We start from the raw sequence: 21,229 nt of genomic DNA on the forward strand, positions 1-21,229 counted from the left end.
GGGTAGGCTTATATTTTCTACTTTACATATTTCCCTTTTGAAATTTTGTAATCATACTTTTAAAATAACACATTTTAAGCTTCACTTATACAGTTCTTAGTTTTATTTTTTTTAATATTTATTTATTCATTTGTCAGAGAGTGAGAGAGAGAGAGCACAAGTAGGGAGAGAGGCAGGCAGAGGGAGAAGCAGACTCCCTGCTGAGCAGGGAGCTGATGTGGGACTCGATCCCAGGACTGTGGAATCATGACCCGAGCTAAAGGCAGACACTCAACCAACAGAGCCACCTGAGCGTCCCTACAGTTCTTAGTTTTAAAACAAGGAATTAAAATGTCATCACGGGGGCACGTGGATGGCTCAGTCAGCTAACCGTGTGCCTTCAGCTCAGGTCATGATCCCAGAGTCCTGGGACCGAGTCCCGCATTGGGCTCCTTGCTAGATAAGGAGTTTGCTTCTCCCTCTGCCTGCCTCTCCCCCTGCTTGTGCTCTCTCTGACAAATAAAATCTTTAAAAAATAATTAAAAAAATAAAACATCATCATGAATAAAAATTATTGCCAAAGTAGCTAGGAAAAAAAAATCTCAAACAATAATACTTCACTCAGTGCCACACACAGAAAGGATTCAGCAAGTCATTTGATAAACCAACACTCCTGCTGTCAAAGAAGCCAAAGCTGAGAGAACCCCAGGACCCTTTAGTATCTGCAGGTTCTAGCTGTCACCATCCAGATCCTTGCTTTCTGAAGGAGATTCATTGAGACTGAGAGATTAAAGATCAAATCTCTTTTTAACAACCACAAGAGGTTATTATTTATTTAATTTTTAAAAGATTTTACTTGAGAGAGAGAGAATGAGAGAGAGAAAGCATGAGAGGAGAGAGGTCAGTGGGAGAAGGAGACTCCCTGGTGAGCAGGGAGCCCGATGTGGAACTCGATCCCGGGACTCCAGGATCATGACCTGAGCCAAAAGCAGTTGCTTAGCCAACTGAGCCACCCAGGCACCCAAGAGGTTTTTTTTTTTTTAAAAGCACAACATACTTGTCATTTGTTTTTTAAGAAATTTTTATTAATGATTAGTTTTTAATCTATCATTTTTAATAAAAACAGGCAGATAGTTGATATAAAAGCAGTCTATTATATATGAGAAAAACCCTGAAATAAGATTACTCTTGTAGTGGGAATCAGATTTTTTTTTTTCTGTTTAAAAAGGAGACCACTCTTTCATCTCTTAGATCCACTGTCTAGTATTAGGTAGTCAGCCTAACTCCTTTCTCTGTTAGTTTTTATTTTGAAGCTCAAAACTATCTAAACATCTCTGGTACCAATGATATGTGAAAGCACAAGCTACAAAAAAGGAAGTTATTATGGGGTTAAATTTTTAGATATCCTGAGATTCAAGAGAGGGTAACCATTTGTAATGGTACAGTATTTTAACAGGTTATGAAAAGGGCAGAAAGTACAGAGTGTCTACTCCTGGTGGACATAAGAGCTATACAAAGGACAGAATCAGGCAAGAAACTACAGAATACTGTTACACTGTTTTGGGCTGATGAAATGGGAGAAGCTAGAGAAAGCTTCCAAATGTTGAATTTCATAGAACTAACCTTTTTGTCCTTTGGAGGACTACTGTCTGCTTAAACTTCATCTCTAACTGCTAGCTCACATGGCGTACATGTCGACAAGGTCTTAGACCTTCCCTGTGTATATAAGTTCGCTTTGTATTTACTCGCAGGGAGGTAGCCTTGTTCTCCTCGAAGCAGAAAGAAAAGAAATAAAATATCTTAAGAAAAGTGGCTTTTTGAATATATGTATGTAAGCACAGAAGTTTTTAAGAGGCATGGGATGAAAAATGGATCTGTTAGAGCTACATTAATATTCTTGAGAAAGACAGGTAATTAGTCTCATTCATTTGAGTGCTGCTAATGTCAAACCAATGTTTTTAATATTAACAGTATTGAAAAATGTGAAATTAAGCTCTGATGCCTTGATTCTAAACTTAGATTTACATCATTAAGGTGTGTACATCTCTGGCTGGAGCTCAATTATTCATTTCATTTTGGTTTTGTGGCCAATCACTGCTTCAAATTGAATGTTCTGTAAATGCTTTATAGCCGCCAAGGCTCGTTCAGGAAGAAATCTGTATGAAAAAAAAAGATGAAAAATTCTCAATTAAAAATTTTTGACACAAGAGTTCTTTTTTGTTGTCCATTAAAATTATGGAGAGTTACCTGGTTTGCATTTAGTCTTCCTGTGTTCCTCCTTTTTCCCTTCACATCTACCCCTCTCTCTTTTGTGTGTGTGTGTGTCTTTTAATACTCGTAGTTCAAATACTGTGGACATATAAAGAAAGCACTGATATATACTACTCTTCAAACCTTCTCATATTAATGAAATATTAAAGGGCTGGACTTATTGCTGAAACTGTCAATGAATCCTAATAGGAAGCATTCACAGAAAGACACTGCTGAACCTACATCCCTTCACTTCTCCTTAAATATTTACTATCTGTTACACACCTTGTAAGAAGGTAGACCAAGGTACTCAGCTATGGCCTGAGCAGCTTATTGTTGAGCTGAGAGGCTAAGAGGAGGCAATGAATGAGAAATACCAGCCTTCTCTAATTAAGGGCTATAACTGTGAGGAGACTTCATGTGGGCTAGAATACCGAAAGAAAACTTCAAAAGTGTTCAAGGATGGGGAAGATTTGAGTAGGCAGATGAAAGGAAGAGAGTATGTGTGAATTTAAGAAGGAAGGTGTAACACATTCTGCAAAGAAAGTCATATAGAAAATCACTTTGGTATTGACGAATGCAAGATTTACATCCTTGCCTGGGGTTGGATGGATAGAATAAGCAAAGGGGCAGGGGAGCTCTGCCTGGGAGAAAGAGAAGTATAACTATTTAACTATTCTCACAAAGAAACCTCCATGCTAGTAACTGCATCTGCTCACAACATCGTCTATCTCTGTAAAAGGAATTATATGTGAAGAAGATAAACGGTAAGTCCCTGTTGCTGCATACCATCATGACAATTCCACGATAATACCAAAGACTTTGAGACTCTTGTTTCTTGTACAAGGATACCTATTCTCCAAACCTGACAGGATGACTATGCTTAGTATCTTGTTCAAAAGAAAATACGCTGATTTTGATTTTTTTCAACATTTTTCAACATGACCCGTTTTGAGCCCCAAGAGAGGAGGAATCCCATGAAACTCCTTTCTTACATTTGCTTGGCAACAAGACCTTTAGTCAACCCTTGAGATGATGTTACCATGAGGCTGAGGTTATGCTAACTTAAGTTAGTCTATTTAAGCTAAAATGGAAGATTGAAATTGATGTAGCAATGAAGTTTGTCCCCGTTCTCGAATTGTTCCATTCCAAGGTAGCACCGTTTATGTGGATTGCTTTCAAAATGACCCAAGACCTCGTGAAGTTAGCATTGTTATCTTCTCATTGATACAATTTTAGTCGATCATAAACTGTCCTTCAAAAGAAAGCTGAGATTATCTCCTCTGGGTAAATATTCCTATCTCTTCTTAGCATATTTTAAAAGATTTTCTTTAATTTTTAAGCAATCTCTCCACCCACTGTTGGGTTTGAACTCACAATCCCAAGATCAAGAGTTGCATGCTCTACAGACTGAGCCATCCAGATGCCCTTTTTCCTAGAATGTTATGCAAGTTCTGTTTCCTAAGCCTTTAATATCTGACTTCTGCATTGTTGTTGTTGTTGTTTTTAATGGCAGGGGCTTCACTTGTCTTCTGGTATTTTAATGATATGCTTAGAAAGGAGGTATTAACACCATCTGCATTTTATACATGGAAAACCTGAGGCCACATAAGTTAAATAACTCATCCATGGTCAAAACACTCCGTAAGTGGTAAAGCGGTTTTTAACCTTAGGTGGAGCCTTCATTCTTAACCACTTTACCATATTGTATTCCTTTAAAAATAATCTTTGCTTTAGTTAGAACAGCCTCCAGCAAAGATGATATGGAAATCATAGAGGTGACAGAGAATGTCATTTAAGTACTGAAAAACAAAACTGCCAACCTAGAATTCTATACTCAATAAACATATCTTTCAAAACTTAGGACAAAATAATTTGTTAAACATACACAAAGCAAAAGAATTCACAACCAGCAGAGAAAGTGTTAAAGGATACTCTTCAGGCAGAGGGAAAATGAAACCCAATAGAAGTCTGGGTCTACACAAATGAATGAAGAGCACCAGAAATGTTAACCACATGGATAAACATTTAAGAATTTACCTGGTTATTCAAATCTCTTTAAAAAGATATTGACTGTTTAAACACACAAAAACTACATAATGTATGTTTTTTAACATATGTAGAATTAAAATATATGATAATCATAGCATAAGTCAGAGGGGAGAGATAGAAGTATGCCATTGTAAGGTTCTTAGACTATACAGGAAGTGGTATAATATCATTTGAAGATCGACTGTGATAAGTTAAAGACACATACCATGATTTCTAAAGCAATAACTAAAGTAACAAAACAAAGAATTATAGTTAGTAAGCCAAAAGATGAAATAAAATGGAAACATGAAAATATTCAATTAAAGCAAAAGGAGGCAGAAAAAGAGAAAAAGGAACCAAGAATAAATGGGATAAATAGAAAACAAATAGCAAGCTTTATACCTAGATTTAAATCTAACTATGCCAATATTCATATTAAATGTAAAGAGTCTAAATACCCAATTAAAAGGCATAGATTGCCAAATTAGATTAAAAAAAAAAAGAACTATATACTGCCTACAAAAACACATTTCAAATATAAGGAGATAAATAGGTTAAGAGTAAAAGAAAAGAACAAGATATACTGAGAACATTAATCTAAAGAACTTGACGTGGCTGTATTAATATCAGTAGATTTCACAGCAAAGTATATTTCCAGGGATAAATAAGGTTATTTCCAACACGACAGAGGAGTTAATTCATCCAGAAGACACAATAATCCTAATTGCTATGCACATAATAACAGAACTTCAAAATACATGAAGCAAAATGAAAAGAAAATAGACAAATTCATAATTATAGTTAAAGATTGAGATTCCTTTCAATAATTGATAAAATAGTCAGAAAATCAGTAAAAACACAGAAGATTTGAATAACACTATCAATTTGATCTAAGCTGACATTTGTAGAACACTCAACAATAAGGAATACTCTATTCATTCTTTTTGGGTGCACATGGAACACTTACCAAAATAAACCATTTTCCAAGCTTAACCTTGTCTCAATAAATTTAAAATATATCATTAAAAAGTAATTAAATTAGAAACCAGGGAAATCTCAAAAAAGTTAGAAACTAAAAAGTGCATTTCTAAGCAACCCATGATACAAAAGGGAAATCAGAAAAGTATTCTGAACAGAATATAAATGAAAACATAATATGTTAGAAATTGAGGGACAGACCTGAAAATGGTACACAGGGGAACTTTATAGCATTAAGTGCCTATACTAGAAAAAAAAATTGATGAACTCAGTTTACACACTAACTAGAAAAAGAAGGGAAAATTAAATGGAAAATAGCATAAAAGAAATAATAAAGATCAGAAGTTAGTGAAATAGAACATATGAAAAATTAAAAAATACATACAAAAATTGGGGTGCCTGGGTGGCTCAGTGGGTTAAGCCTCTGCCTTCAGCTCAGGTTATGATCTCAGGGTCCTGGGATCGAGCCCCGTGTCGGGCTCTCTGCTCAGCAGGGACCCTGCTTCCCTCCCTCTCTCTCTGCCTGCCTCTCTGCCTACATGTGATCTGTCAAATAAATAAAACCTTTAAAAAAAATAAACCAAATGCTAGTTCATTGGAAAAAGATCAATAAATTGATAAACCTCTAGATAGACTGAAGAGAATAAAAAATAGAAAATACAAATTATCAATATCAGGAATGAGATGTTCTAAATATATTAAAAATATAATAAGGGGAGATTATGAATAAATTTATTCTAATAAATCTGACAACTTAGGTGAAATGGACAAATTCCCTGAAGGACACACATTACCAAGAACAAATAAGTACCCTGAATAGCCCTATAGGTTTTAAAGAAATTAGGTTGTAGTTAAAACTTTTCTACAAAGAAAATAGGCCCAGATGGCTTCACTAGTGAATTCTACCAAATGTTTAAAGAAAAAATAATGCCAACCCACAAAAGCTCTTTTGGAAAAAGGAAGAGGAGGGTATGTATTTTTTTTTTAACTCATTCTATGAGGTCAATATTATACTGACACAAAAATCAGACAAACACATTACAATGGAGGGGTAATTTATTCTTTAAAATTAATCAGCAAAATGTACCATATCAACAAATGGAAATGAAAATGAAAGAAAATATGATCTTAATACAGTTAGTAAAAGCATTTGATAAAAACTCTCATCAAAATTGTAACAGAAGGGAACTTCCTAAACATGATAAAAAGCATCTATGAAAAAACATCTACAGCTAATGTTATACTTAATTGTGAAATATTTAATACTCGTCTCTTAAGCTTAAGAGGAATACTTGGATGTATGCTTTCACCAATTCTATCTGAAATTGTATGTAAAGTTCTAGCCAGTGCAATAAGAAACAAAATCCATGCAGATTAGAAAAAAAGTAAAAGTGGCTTTATTTGCAGACAATATGATCATCTGAAATAATCTGTAAAAAAAAATTTGTTAGAATCTAAAAAACTACTAGAAATGAATTTTGCAAGAGTGCTAAATACAAGATCAAAATGCAAAAATCAAACACATTAGTAACAAACAATGGGAAATAGAAAAATTTTTAAATGCCATTTGCAATAACATCAAAAATATTAAAATTTTGCAATGCATCTGATAAAAGGTGTATAAGACCGTATGCTGAAAATGATAAAATGTTGTGTAGGGATATTAAAGAAGGTAAGAGAAAAAATAGGAAAGATATTTTATGTTCTTTGTTTTCTTGGATTGGAAGACTCACTATTGTTAATGTCAATTCTCCCCTGGTTGATCAATAGATTCAATGCAACTTCCATCAAAACTCCAGTAGGCTTTTAAATAGACCCTTTATTTTCAGCTATATTGCATTTTCTTTAAACTGTTTTTCCATCAGTTGGAATGGTTTCTAGCAAAGATTAAAGTGAGATGGTAGATGTGGTAGAGAAAATAAATCATTCTAATCAATAAGTCAAGCAGAGAGAGTCAAGTATCATATGGTTTCACTTATTGGTGGAGCATAACAAATAATATAGAGGACAAGGGTAGATGGAGAGGAGAAGGGAGTTGAGGGAAATTGGAAGGGGAGGTGAACCATGAGAGACTATGGACTCTGAAAAACAACCTGAGGGTTTTGAAGGGGCGGGGGTGGGAGGTTGGGGGAGCCAGGTGGTGGGTATTAAGGAAGGCACAGATTGCATGGAGCACTGGGTGTGGTGCAAAAACAATGAATACTGTTACGCTGAAAATAAATAAAAAATTAAAAAAAAAATAAATCATTCTTTTTTGGGGGGGACTGAATAAGGCAGTAACAGAGAAAACTTAACTGTTCTCCCCAGGCCTGGGAGGGGGTTTCCACAGCAACTTTCACAGCTGAAATACTCTTTCTTCATCATAATGACAGCTGTATTGGTGTTTTTAGCATTTTAGATGTTTTGTGCTGTACTTACTTGTCTAGTATTATATAGATATTGAAATACGAGGGAACAAAAATCATCTTCTTATTGGTAAGTATTCCGTCTATCAAGCTTCTTGCAACTGTATCTGTCTCCAAGAGAGGCCACAGTCTGTGATAAGAAGAAAAAAGGTTGGTTATTTTTGTTGTTGTTGCTTTAATTATCAAAGGCAGGAAATTTAACTTATCATGACACCAAATTAGGATTTAAAAGGTTCTAGGATTCACTGAAGAAATGCCACCTGCTCCCACCCACCCCACACATGACATGGGGATGTTTTGTTATCACAATCTTAAACTTCCCCATCCACTGGGCATGTTTACTGGCTCACTCCCTCAAAATATCAAAAGGGTGGAGGGGCGCCGGGTGGCTCAGTTAGTTAAGCATCCAACTCTCGGTTTCTGCTCAGGTAATGATCTCATGGTCTTGGGATCAAGCCTCGTAATGGGCTCTACTCTCAGCAGGGAGTCTGCTGGAGGATTTTCTCTCTCCTTCTCCCTCTGCCCCTTCTGTTCATGCTCTCTAATAAACAAATCTTTAAAAAATGTATCAAGTGGTGGAGAGGAATTAGATGATAGAGGTGAAGAGGTTCCAGACAAGGAAGAGTAGTGGGTAGGATTATTTTTGGGACAGAAAGGAAACATCTGACATCTTTCTTCAGGGCTTCTGGGATACAAGGCTAAGCATAATTTGTTTCTACTGGAGTTATCCCATAAAGCTGGATTGTTGTTGTTTTGAGATTTTATTTGTGAGAGAGAGAGAGAGAGAGCATTGACATGCACAAGCAGCAGGCTGAGCAAGCAGAGGGAGAAGCAGGCTCTCTCCCGATCAGAGAGCTGGATGTGGGACTCGAACCCAGGACCCTGGGATCATGACCTGAGCCGAAGGCTGCTGCTCCACTGACTGAGCCACCCAGGCGTCCCAAAACTGGATTATTTTGAAGGCATCTAATTCTTGCGGTCCACCTCTGAACTGCCTGTGTTACGATTTAATGAGAGTTCAAGATGCACGCAGGGAGTATACTGCATTCTGGAGGCGTGACCTTGTACATACTGAAGACAGTGTACGCGAGTTCCTGAGAAGCATTTATCACCACAGGCCCAGAGTGGAAGACCCACTAGTGCATGATGATGACAAGAAATTAAAATATAAATGGACTGAAAGTGTTACATCAAAACTAAGAAGTCTGGGCACAGGCTGAATGGAAAAAGGTAGAAGAGCTAAATTGTAACTTCCTTTCCTGACAGGTTCTGTGATTTACTACAGATTATTATGGGATGGAGGTTTCCATGGCATTGAGTAGCAAGTCAGCACAGAGTAATATAAATCAATACCTTTCTAAATTATTGGGTTCTGCCTCTTCCCTCCCTGAGTTTTCCTACCTGGTTTCTTCAACCCAGTGTCTGAGCCAAGCCTGACATTAGTATATAAATATTTTAGCCTTTGCCAAGGGGATTCGGAATCCAGCTTTCTGGGTCAATCTTCAGCATTTGCCTATCAGCCCCTAAGGGTCACCCTCAGGCCTCCGCACTCTCTGGGGTCGCATTAGCCTTATTCTTCTCATCTACTGTGTCTTCCCCACCAGTGGACCTGGTACTCTTGGCACCCACTAGTCCTGAATGCTTACCAAGAGGGTTTTATTTGGCCCAATTTGCTGTTTAAGCAAACGGAGTCCACAGTCCCAGTCATACCACGGTATTTAGTTAAATACTGTGTACTTGATAAGTGCCTGTGGTCTAGCACTATTAAAAACTGCACTGCCCGCAGGGGACCACAGCTCCAGGGGCCACACGGCTAATCCGGAGCTCGAGTCAGTGGCTTCAAAGGAGGCTAAGTTTTAAGGAGAATTTGTTAGCCCTTGTGAAGGAATATATCAAGGACTAGTTCCCCTTTAGTACCAAACTGGCTTCAGGTGAGCAAGCTTAGTGTCTTTTGTTAACCTGCAGCAGAATATATACCAGAATCGAGGCAAATCTGTGAAGGTATCTGAATTTTAGGGACTATCTCTTTACCTTTCTGCCTCCCCCCCCCCACCTCCTTTCAGGACCATTTTCCCCTCTCTTATGGTTTCAAATCCTCCCTTACCAGAGATAAAGTTCTCGTAGAAATTCATCTTGATAAAAGGGTTAGGGGCTCAATTTATTGCTGCTCCTAGGAGCATTTGCATTTTTATGGAGGACAAGGAGGTAATGGTGATCAAATGCTGGGGTTATATTTAATACATCAGTGTTCTCCAAACCTGTCTCCAGACTGAGCTGGTAGGTATAGGTATGCTTGTAAAGCAAAGCAAAGCAAAACATCTCATCCTTGGAGCTCATCTCGGCCTACTCAATCAGAATCTCTAAGGAAGACCCATAGAACATTTATTTCCTATGGAAGCCCAGGTGAGGATTCTTAGGATCAGAGCAGTTTGAAAAATGTTGGAGTACTTCATGCTAGCACCATGGAAGATGGAAAGGGGGCGTATACTTGTATCTTTCCATAGTCTGAGGGGGACGAACCATAAATGGGCAAGGGGGATGTTACATAATATTCATTTTGGGGGTGGGGCTTCTAGGAGAGGACATTCTTGACATCCCTGAGCACACCTCTCCAGCCTGTCCCACCCCCCTCTCATTCCCTCTTGGCACCTGAGTGTGTTGAACCTTTCACCTGGACACAAATAAACACCCAATTGCCTAACCCGTTGGCAGCCGGTCACTCCTGCTAGTCAGTCATCAATGCATTTTCCCCCTTTATTCGTCTAATTTCAAAGTGAAAACTTAAAGGCAGTACAATATTAAGAAACATTTTTCCTTTTTCAGTTTTTCCATTTTTCTCAGTTGATCCCCCTAAAGATTTCTTGTACAGATTTCATATCAATTTCTCATGCCATATTCTCATCCTAACTTGACTTCGACCTCACCTTGTGCTTGGGTTTTTGGTGAACCCAGTATTCACAAAAACTGGGCAGAGACATGAGGTTTTGATTCCAGTTTTCCCCAAGGTTTCAAGTTCTGATGTCAGAGCTTTGTGGAAGCCAACGGCAGCAAATTTGCTGGCACTGCAAGAGAATTACCCACCATCATTACTAGCTTCCTCTAAGAAGGCAACGCTGATTTGGCTTGAGAACAAGTAGAAGCCAATGTCCTAAATCTTCCACTTGGTCATCAGTTTTCGTTTACATTTTCTTAACGTGATTTTACCGAATTCTGAATGCACCAATTTCTTACTTAGCAACGATAGCAATAGGACGGATCTTAGTAATGTATTAACTGACTGACTGCTCACATTTCTACCCTAGTGTAAGGTTTTCTGGTCAGGCTGTTTTCTGATCAGTTTTAACTGTTGTTTTTATTTTGAAAAGGTATGAAACAGAAAAAAAACACACTTAGAAAAACTACATAACTAATATTTACACTGCAACTTCTGTGGGACTCTACACATTTCTCCTTTCTTGCTAAGTGACTTCCTAGTTTCTCTCTTGACCTTAGAGGTCATTTTGGCTTCTTAATTTCATTGTGAAAATCTGGAGTAAATGAAAAGACTTCAGGTGGCGTGGGGGAGCCTGTGTGTGCAGCCTTCAGCATATCACTTTATCTTCTTTGATGTTCTGATTTTTAAATGAAAGTAATAAAATGTAGGGCTGACTTGAGGATTAAATTGTTTGGCATATGCCTTATAACTTCATTACCTGTAAGAATCTATATAAATGTTCATTGTATTTTCGAATCAGGTGACAATAAGAACAGTAAAATTAAAGGCCATCTGCTTTCTTAAGGTGGAAGAGAAAAAGGAAAAGTATTACGACATTGGGTTTCCATGTTTCTAAACATTAAAGCAATAGCAAATGTTTCAGCTGTGAAATTCTTATATTTTAAGACAGCAAAGACAGCTTGAAACAACCCTTATGTGTGTGCAATGACCCCTGACATTGAAATTTTACTATAGTGTTACTTTCCATGTCAGAAGTAGTTTTGTCCATGACTCAGTTTAACCTTGACCATGATGTCTAAATACCTAATAAATCTATTAATTACCCACACCCTCCCACTGAGACTCGTGTGTTGCCTGTTATAAAAAGAACTGGACCAACTGTTAGCAAGTTTTTCGATGAGGTTGATATGAAACCGAAGTAAGGAAATGAGATACCATTGAAGGAATTTACAAGAAAGCGAGATTTTGCGAAGAGTGTATCCTCAGGGCTCCCCAACCTTTTCTTTTTGGTCAACTAAGGGGTAGATCATGGAATGTACTATCTGCATCTTTTAATCAGCTAGAGGCTCAGTCCCTCTCTCTCTCTCTCATACACACACCGTCTTTCGTGGCACAAGCACACTGGAAAATGTTTTGGTCCAGGGCTCGCTCTGGTGAGCTGATCTTGGGCATGCAGGTGACGGCACTAATTTATGTTCATTTGGACTACTGTAGGTTTTATTTCTTAGTCTGTGGGTCCCTGTTTCTTTTATTAACATGTACTTGTTCCAGGATACAACGGAAACATACTAGCCATTACATTTCATTGCTTTACAGAGGAGCTTTCAGAAATCTATCTTAAGAATTACAACCAATTTCACTGTTTTAGGAGGAGTCATTTTAAAAGTTTATTCTAGATTACTATGTAAATTCTGTAAATAACCCTGCGACGAGGATTGGAATCTAAGGTCTAATAAACCCCTAAAAGACATGATACACATGTATGTCATTGCTGGAAAATATTACTTACCAATATGGAATAAGATAAGGAATCACTCCGTGGCCACACACTGAAGCCACTGTGACAATGTGGCCATGATTTCTCTTCATCATGGATGGAAGAAGTGCTTTTGTGATCTTAGAGATCATTGTAGAAAGAAACAAACAAACAAACATGGCACAGGTGTTAGGTTTCTAAATTAGGTAGTTTTCTTTTTAAGAAAAAACATTTGAGACAACTTTAAAGATGAAATGAAATACGTGTCAATATTCTATGATCACTTCCATGTAAATGACAGAAATGAAAAAGATTTAAATGTATTTGTTTAAGCTGGCATTGAGGGCTGTGTACTAAGTATCACATGCTAAGAACTCATTTTAGTATGTCCCCTTCTTCCCTGGGGGACCTGGGCGGCTTGGTCAGTTAAGTGTCTGACTCCTGATTTTGGCTCAGGTTACGATCTCAGGGTCACGAGATGGAGCCCTTGTTGGGTTCTAGGCTCAGTGCAGAGTGTGCTCACGATTCTTTCTCTCCCTCTCCCACTGCCTCTCCCTGTGCTCATGGGCTCCTGTGCACTCTCTCTCCCTCTCTCTCAAATAAATACATTTAAAAAATCTTTTTTAAAAGGTTTTATTTATTTGAGAGAGGGGAGGGGGAGGGGGAGGGAGAGGGAGAGAGAGAGAGAGGGGGAGAGGGAGAGAGAGAGAGGGAGAGAGAATGAGTTGGGTGAGAGGCAGAAGGAGAAGCAGGTTCCTTGCTGAGCAGGGAGCCCAGTTGGGGGTTTGATCCCTGGACCTTGGGATCATGACCTGAGCCGAAGGGAGACACTTAACCGACTGAGCCACCCAGGTGCCCCAATAAACAAAAATCTTAAAAATAAAATTGCTCTATTGTCCCTTCAGAAGAAATCAAATGTCTCTTTAATGGATATGTCAACTGAATAATATCAAGGGAAAAATTTAGTGTTTTCAGAACTGAAAATATCCCCTGTGGTAATCTGGTATCATGTAGTTTTTTTTTTTCTTTTCCTTTTTTTTTCTTCTTCTTCTTTTTGGTTTGGAGCATTCTAATTAGAAGGATTCTAATTAGAAGAATTGAAACCTTGTGTTACTATATCAAGTTAAGTAGAAAAAGCTGAGTTTTGTCCTATCCACAATCATGGTCTATCATGATTAGATTTAGTATCTCCCTATTTGTGACATTGTGTATTATATATTGATGTTACAGGAAACAGAAAGCCATTCTTTGTCTCCAAAAAGCTTTTGCTGTCTTGTGAGAAGTATCAGTATTTTATGAAATAAACACACCCTACGGACCCTTTAGCAAATTCTCACAGCCAGAACTGCCAAACCAAGCCACTCCCAAATTTCTGACCCACAAACTCTGAAAGGAAAACATTTATTGTTGCTTTAAGCCGTTAAATTTTGATATAATGTGCTATGCAGCTACAGATAACTAACACTTGAGGTCCCTATGCAGTTTGGTGGGCATAATAATCCTCACAAGCATGTGTGGGGGGCTGGGCAGATGCAGAGGGGAATACATCTCTTCCTTCTCTTCCAGAACCCAGATTTGCTCTAGGCTCTAGATTTAATATTGGGGCACTGGAAGATAAATCCATGTAAATGCTTTCTACAAACTCATACTTCAGTCTTTTTTCCCTAAGATTTTATTTATTTGATAGACACAGCGAGAGAGGGTACACAAGCAGGGGGAGGGGGAAGCAGGCTTCCCGCTGAGCAGGGAGCCCAGTGCGGGGCTCGATCCCAGCACCCTGGGATCATGACCTGAGCCAAAGGCAGCTGCTTAACGACTGAGCCACCCAGGCGCCCCTTCGGTCTTCTGATAACCAATTATAAGAGGTCTGTTGAGCCATAGATCTAGGTTTGTCACGGATCTAGAGCTTGTCTGAGTCCCTGCAGAAAAGTTCCTAACCCTTATATACATTCAAGTAGTGATTTATGTTGTCCTTTCAGTTCTAAAATTCCATTTTCTGAGGTCACAAGTGAACGTATATTGTATATATTTCCTCTAAAGCACTGAAAAGATGTACATTGACAACCCTTAGCAAAGCTCCACAAATATATTGAGCACTCGGTCCATCCAGGTCATGTTTTGTGTTAGGTTCTGGTGGATAAGACAGACCCACTAGCCTACATTCTGGTGAGTTGCATCCCTTCAAACTCCATGCTCTTCTGTCAGAGACTCTCCCACTCAAATTAATTTGGTGATTCTTGACTTAAGGCAAATATAAAGGTGTGAACTTAACTACACCTAAAGATATATATAAAGGTGTGAACTTAACTACACCTAAAGAGGAGTGTGAGATATCCACACACCAGAAAGGTTTCTCACACTCACCCAAAAATGTCCCAGGATGTTGACCTCAAAAGTTTTGGTGATCTCTTCATCCTTGGTACTAAGAAGGTCAGCTGGATATATTGTCCCGGCGTTATTCACCAGGATGGTCACATCTCCCACTTCTTTCTTTACCTTTGAAATGGAAAAAAACCAAAAAAAAAACAAAACACATTCACTGGATGTGTTATAGAAACTCAAAGTTTTGAAAAAAGAAAAGAAACAAAGTTTCAGGGCTGAGGTCATTCAGGGATTAGATTTTTTATTGCACTTGATCAGATCTCTGAGTTCAGGCAGGACAAAAACTTGAGTCAAAAAGTGGATGTCGGGTGCCTGGGTGGCTCAGTGAGTTAAGCCTCTGCCTTCGGCTCAGGTCGTGATCTCAGGGTCCTGGAATCGAGCCCCGCATCGGGCTCTCTGCTCAGCAGGGAGCCTGTTCCTCCCCCCCCCACCCCAAGCTGCCTCTCTGCCTACTTGTGATCGCTCTCTGTCAAATAAATAAATAAATCTTAAAAAAAAAAAAGTGGATGTCAAGGGAACACTGTCATAAAGCTAAGAGAAACTGTTTTTTCAACATCTAAATTTTCAGACCCTGTAAATCATAGATTTTTAAAACTTGTCTATAAGGTGAAATCAATATTTGTGCTGATTCATCGATACATCAGTCCTGACCAAATACGTACATAGTGCTGAGTAATCTTGGTCCTACCACCTACTAGCCACGTCACCACGGACAGCCTAACCCCTCTGAACCTCGGTTTGCTTATCTGTCAAATGAGGTCAATAGGGTTATTGGGGAGATTAAAGCCTGCAGTCATATTTATCAGTGTGCTCGGTTCCATGTATTTGATATCTACTCTTTTAAACATTGTCATATTATTAACATTACGTTTTCTATAGAAGGCTAGGTTACCAGCAACATAAATAAAATCCCTCAGAGAAAAAAACTGCAGATAAAAAAGGAATTAGTGCCAAAGTAAGACTAAAACGAAACTAGAAAGTGATCCTTTCTCCCGGGGATACACCTCTTCTCTGTCACTCCGCACCACTGCTCAAACTTCTGGGCACAAAGAAATTGACCCCAATATTTAACAATAAGAATAGCCGGAGTTGAGTGGATTCTATGCAAGGTGATAACGTATGCCCTTCCGTCTTCCCACAGCCTCCTCAGTTGTAACCGAAATCAGGCCTCCAGAAAGAAACTTTACATTTTCCATGTCAATGGATACAAAATCATTTGAAGAAATGTGTCATCTGAAGGCTCACCTGCTTCACAGAGTTATAAATGTCGTCTCGGCTACCGCAGTCCACCACGTAGGCGTGGGCAGTGGCCCCCAGTTTTCTGCATTCGGCTGCTGTTTCCTCAACACCTCGCTGTAATTGGAAAAGACAAACGCAGAAAGATGTAGGTCAGTTAGGGGACAAGAGTGGGAGAGAAAGAACTGGAGAAGAAAGGTCTTTAAAGATTAAAATTCATGTCCAAAATGCCCTCCTCGTTTGTAAGAAGGTTTCAGGAGAGACGCTGCTTGCCTAATGAGCAAAGAGATTTTACCTGGCGTTCCTGCCAGCCAGTGCTCCCATCCGTCGCGTGTTTTCACCTTGTTTGGCTTTATTCTCAACAGCCGTTCTGTGTCAAAGTGGAGGGAAAAAAATCCTTCATGTTTTTCTAGCTTTTTATCTTGGGTTAGAGGGTTCTCCAGGAGGCAGTTTTTCTGAAGCAGGCTACTCTCACAGCTAGAACATGCTTGAAAGATGTTGCTCTTGGTGGGGTCATGAATGGAGATGTTTGAGGACACGAGAAAAGAAAACTCAGCTTTTCATTTTACATATATTTATTGAGCACCAACCATATAATAGGTAGTAAAGCAATTCTAAACGATGGTAATTTTAAAGTCTATGCCTCTGCCTGCCATAGTTTTCTTGAGGATTCTAATTGAACCCTCTAGGAGGGAAGGAGAAAGAGGGATCCTTATTTGAGGAAGACTTTTATAGGGAGACAAACTACTCTTGGGGATATAATCTTGTGTGCGAGTGTTCTGGAGTGAAAATGGGGGAGGGCTGCGGGATAGTCTCCTCAAGTTTGCAAATGTAGTAACTTTGTGGTAACTTTGTAACTATTCCAGGACATGGAGAAGGAGAAACTTATTTTCAGCCTGAATTCAAAGACCTTCTTCCTAAGATAAAATTGTCCTGTGGTTTCTGGACCTGCATTTCTGGAAAATTAGAATTCTTTTCAAGTTTTGACTTCTGTTGATTTTATTAAGAGTATACGGTTTTAAAAATTGCACTTTGTCCTCTCACAACTTATAGACTCTTTGTGATTAAGAGGCAAGGACACCTGAAAGCCCTTTTCTCACAATGGGTTGTTAGTTGTGTAGCTGTTCGGGGTGGGGGGGGGCAGTCCCTGAATGAGTGGCAGGTGGGTTCCCTTAGCCAGCCCTGTCTCCCTGGGGTCCTTCATATTCCACTACTTCAGGCTAAGCCCCGGAGCAGTAGCCTGAAATCCCAAAGAAGAGACCTGAACAGAAATTAGGACATGTAGTCACAGAGTCAATGTCCCCTCATAGTCTTTTGGGAGTTGCAGAGGAGTAAAGGAGGACAGGCGCTCTTTCCCCAATTTTGGCTTCAGTTGGTCGCTTGCTCGTTGCCCAATTACAGGAACCACCATGCATTCTCTTATCCCTAGATTCACGGTCAGTAGAGAGCACTGGTCACCAGAGCTCTCCTCAGAGGCTTTGATTGAAGAATTAAAAATTGGTCAGTCTTACAACCGAGCTATAGAACTACGAAATGTAATGCCTTGTCTTTTTGTAAGCAAAATAGTTGTTTTAGCTTCAACTCCAGCTTGCATTGTTTACTCCACTTTCCAGAGTTTTCCTAAAACAACAGTTCAGATTGAGTGAGGGAAACTGCTAAGATGATTCATTAGGTCAGGCAAAAGAAGCCGCCACAACAAAGAAGATCTGAGTTACATTTGTAGCCCTAGAGTGAATCGTTTAATACCTTTAATGTTTAACCATAAAATTCAAGGATTCAAAGAAATCCTGTGAGGTGAGGCAACTCGTCCTTCAGGCAGAATCTTAAATAAGTCATTTTTTTTTCTTTGTCACTGGAACTTTAAAAATGTAATAAGTGTGTGGGGCGCCTGGGTGGCTCAGTGGGTTAAAGCCTCTGCCTTTGGCTCAGGTCATGATCCCAGAGTCCTGGGATTGAGCCCCGCATTGGGCTCTCTGCTCTGCAGGGAGCCTGCTTCCTCCTCTCTCTCTGCCTGCTTCTCTGCCTACTTGTGATCTCCCGTCTGTCAAATAAATAAATAAAATCTTAAAAAAAAAATGTAATAAGTGTGAATTCTCTCCCCCAAAACACACATCTGGAAAGACCCAAAGGTTAGATTTTATCAAGTCTTTTTCATGGATTTATACTTAGTTCTCTTTTTTTGATGAGTGCTTGAGAACAGCAGACAAGTTTTCTCAATTTAAATTCTCGTCCTCTTCTAAAGACTGCACTGGAATCTCTTTAAGGACCAAACCGAAGCCAAATCACCTTCATGTACATCAACTCATCTATTAAATGCCTGGGTCTGTTACACAGAAATGTGTCAACTTTTCCTTGTATAGTATCCTTAGTGCCTGGAAAGAACCAGAGAAGAACTACTTTTCTAAGTTCAAGTGACATTTCTTTTTAAAGATTTTACTTTTAAGTAATCTCTACCCTCAGTGTGGGGCTTGGACTTAGAACCCCAAGATCAAGAGTCACATGCTCCATCGACTGAGTCAGCCAGGTGCCCCCAAGTGATGTTTCTGAAGGCTTTAAGAAGCAGGGGCTAACTGGACATGATAGCAAAGAACATCAGAGAGTAGCAATACGATGGCAGTTAAGATCTCACTGTGATTTGTGGAAAACCTGATTCTTAAAAAAAAACTTCACGGTTTTTCCAGTCTTAAAATCCTGCAACATTTTTCTGTGTATATTTTCATGGCCTTACCAGAATTCACAAGTTTAGGGGAAATGATACAAAATTTCAGTTATTTCAGTTTTGAGAAGCTAATATAGTGTTTACAAATAACAGTACAAGAAAAATATGAATGCTCAAGAGAAAGCCCGACCCACTGGTTGTGGGTTTTATTTAACACGACTAATGTTTACTATGGCCGAGCATTCACTTGTTTAGTATTCACTTATTTAATCCTCTTGCCCAGGAGTCCACAAACTATTGTGTAAATTGCCAGAGTAAATATTTTAGGACGGTGTGCATGTGAGGGAAGGCACTAAGAGGTTCTATTATATGTTCTTCTTTGTTTCTTTATTTGGTTTTTGCCTTGTTTGACATGCTTTTAACAATGTAAAAAACATTCCTAGGGGCGCCTGGGTGGCTCAGTGGGTTAAGCCTCTGCCTTCGGCTCAGGTCATGATCCCAGGGTCCTGGGATCGAGCCCCGCATCGGGCTCTCTGCTCAGCAGGGAGCCTGCTTCCCCCTCTTTCTTTGCCTGCCTCTCTGCCTACTTGTGATCTCTCTCTCTCCGTGTCAAAAAAAAAAAAAACCAAAAAAACAAAAAAAAAAACCCTTAAAAAAAAATCTCAAAGAGAAGGAAACAGTGGGGCACCTGGGAGGCTCAGTTGGTTAAGCATCTGCCTTCAGCTCAAGTCATGGTCCCAGTGTCCTGGGATCGAGCTCCGCACTGGGCTCCTTGCTCAGTGGGGAGCCTGCTTCTCCCTCTCCCCACCCTTCCCCCCTGCTCATGCTTGCTCTCTCTCTCTCTCAAATAAATAAATAAAATATTAAAGAGAAAAAAAAAAAGATAAGGAAACAGGGAGGCTTGTAAGTAGCCTGGCTCCGAGTCCGTGTTATCAACCTGCATATCATGGCACTAAAAAAAAAAATCACTGCTTAGTTCTCAATTATGTTCCCTTTGTCAAACCATCCCAATGCATATGTAGAATATGGCACTGGAGAGTTTATTAAACGTTGAAAAAGAAAAATACAAAGGTAAGCAGTTGCTAAGTCAAATAATTTTTACAACATATGTCTTACTTGTGACTTCAAAAGATGAGCACGTGAATGCGTTACCTTATTAATATCCCACAGAACCAGTCGGCTCTTCCGTTTTGCAAATTCATATGCAGTCCACCTCCCAATTCCATGCCCGGCTCCTGTAATGAGAACGATCTCCCCAGCCACCGATTTTCTCCTTCGGGGAAAGAAAACCTTCACCAGTGCCTCCAGGTAGGAGTAGATGATGGTGAACAGAAGCAGGAGGAGATCCAGGATAATATTCATGGCTCTGCTCTGTATTCTTCTCCTCTGGCTCTGTCCTCGTCTAACACCCGCAGAGAGCCACCCTCTCCACAGGGTTCCCGGGAAGAGCTGTGCTCCAAGTGTGGATGGGACTGGCAGAAGTAAGCCAGATTTGCTGCAGGCTTTGTCCACGTGTTCTAGTAGATTGGAAACACCTGAGTTTGGAAGTGATGCAATTGCTACTGAAAGCTTGGCACAGGGACACGGAATCCTGGAAGAAGTGCTCTCCGGACTGGCTTACTGAGAAGCAGTTGTGTTCTGTGTTGCACAGTGAAGTTTCTCCTCTAGAAATAATTCCAGAGGGAGCGTGTCAGCTAATGGTGTTCTGGTCGTCTCTTGGTATCCCTCTGTAAACCAGTGTGTGTGTGTGTGTGTGTGTGTGTGTGTTTAATTGAAGGAAAAGGAGAAAGGAGAGATATTATCTTTAGGAGACTTAAATACGGGCCAACCAACCCTAGTGTGATTCATTTATTCAGGAAAGCTAAGCATCAATATTTCTGTGAACTACTTATTTTACAGGAGGTGCTGTAAGTCTCCACTTAAGAGTGGTACGACTTGTGGGTGCCTGGGTAGCTCAGTTGGTTAAGCGACTGCCTTCAGCTCAGGTCATGATCCCGGAGTCCCAGGATCGAGTTCCGCATCAGGCTCCCAGCTCCACGGGGAGTCTGCTTCTCCCTCTGACCTTCTCCTCGCTCATGCTCTCTCTCACTGTCTCTCTCTCTCAAATAAATAAAATATTAAAAAAAAAAAGTGGTACGACTTGCACTTGATCTTAGCCAAAAGGCCGAGAAGCAATAAAAGTGGAGTGACTTCCAACCCCCCCAGAGTAGAAACAACTGAGGTGTCCATGAACAGATGAATGGATAAACAAAATGTATTAGAAACATACATGGGCATATTATTCCTTTCTAAAAATGCATTACTGATATATGCTACAACATTCATGAGCCTTCCAAACATGCTAGGTGAAATGAGGGCCACAAAAGGACAAATATTGCATGACTTCACTTAAATGACCTAAATTAGTCAAATAAACAGGGACAGAGTTTGGAACATTGGTTATTAGGAAATACCACTCTTTCTTTGGAGACCATGAAATGAGAAAGTTAGAGGATTTATGTACATTACTATAACCCACTGTTTGCTTAGTCTAACTAGAGTAATCTGCCATTTTCAAGTTGAGGAATATGATCTCTTCAAATAATGTAGTATATATATGTCATGGAATACTATGCAGT

At 39.5% G+C, this 21,229-nt stretch overlaps 1 protein-coding gene across 1 annotated transcript; it reads right to left on the reverse strand.

Annotated features, from left to right (window-relative positions):
- Positions 1-1,042: 1,042 nt before the first annotated feature.
- Positions 1,043-20,109, reverse strand: HSD17B13 (hydroxysteroid 17-beta dehydrogenase 13). Its single transcript, XM_080796473.1, has 7 exons — positions 19,764-20,109; positions 15,962-16,069; positions 14,699-14,830; positions 12,368-12,474; positions 10,568-10,705; positions 7,657-7,773; positions 1,043-2,135 (listed from the first exon to the last, which is right to left on the reverse strand). Exons 1-7 carry the CDS (start codon positions 19,971-19,973, stop codon positions 2,045-2,047), a joined length of 903 nt encoding a protein of 300 aa, XP_080652599.1. The 5' UTR covers positions 19,974-20,109; the 3' UTR covers positions 1,043-2,044.
- Positions 20,110-21,229: the final 1,120 nt, after the last annotated feature.

Source organism: Martes martes (assembly GCF_963455335.1).
Source record: "Martes martes genome assembly, chromosome: 2".
Taxonomy (NCBI): Eukaryota; Metazoa; Chordata; class Mammalia; order Carnivora; family Mustelidae; genus Martes; species Martes martes.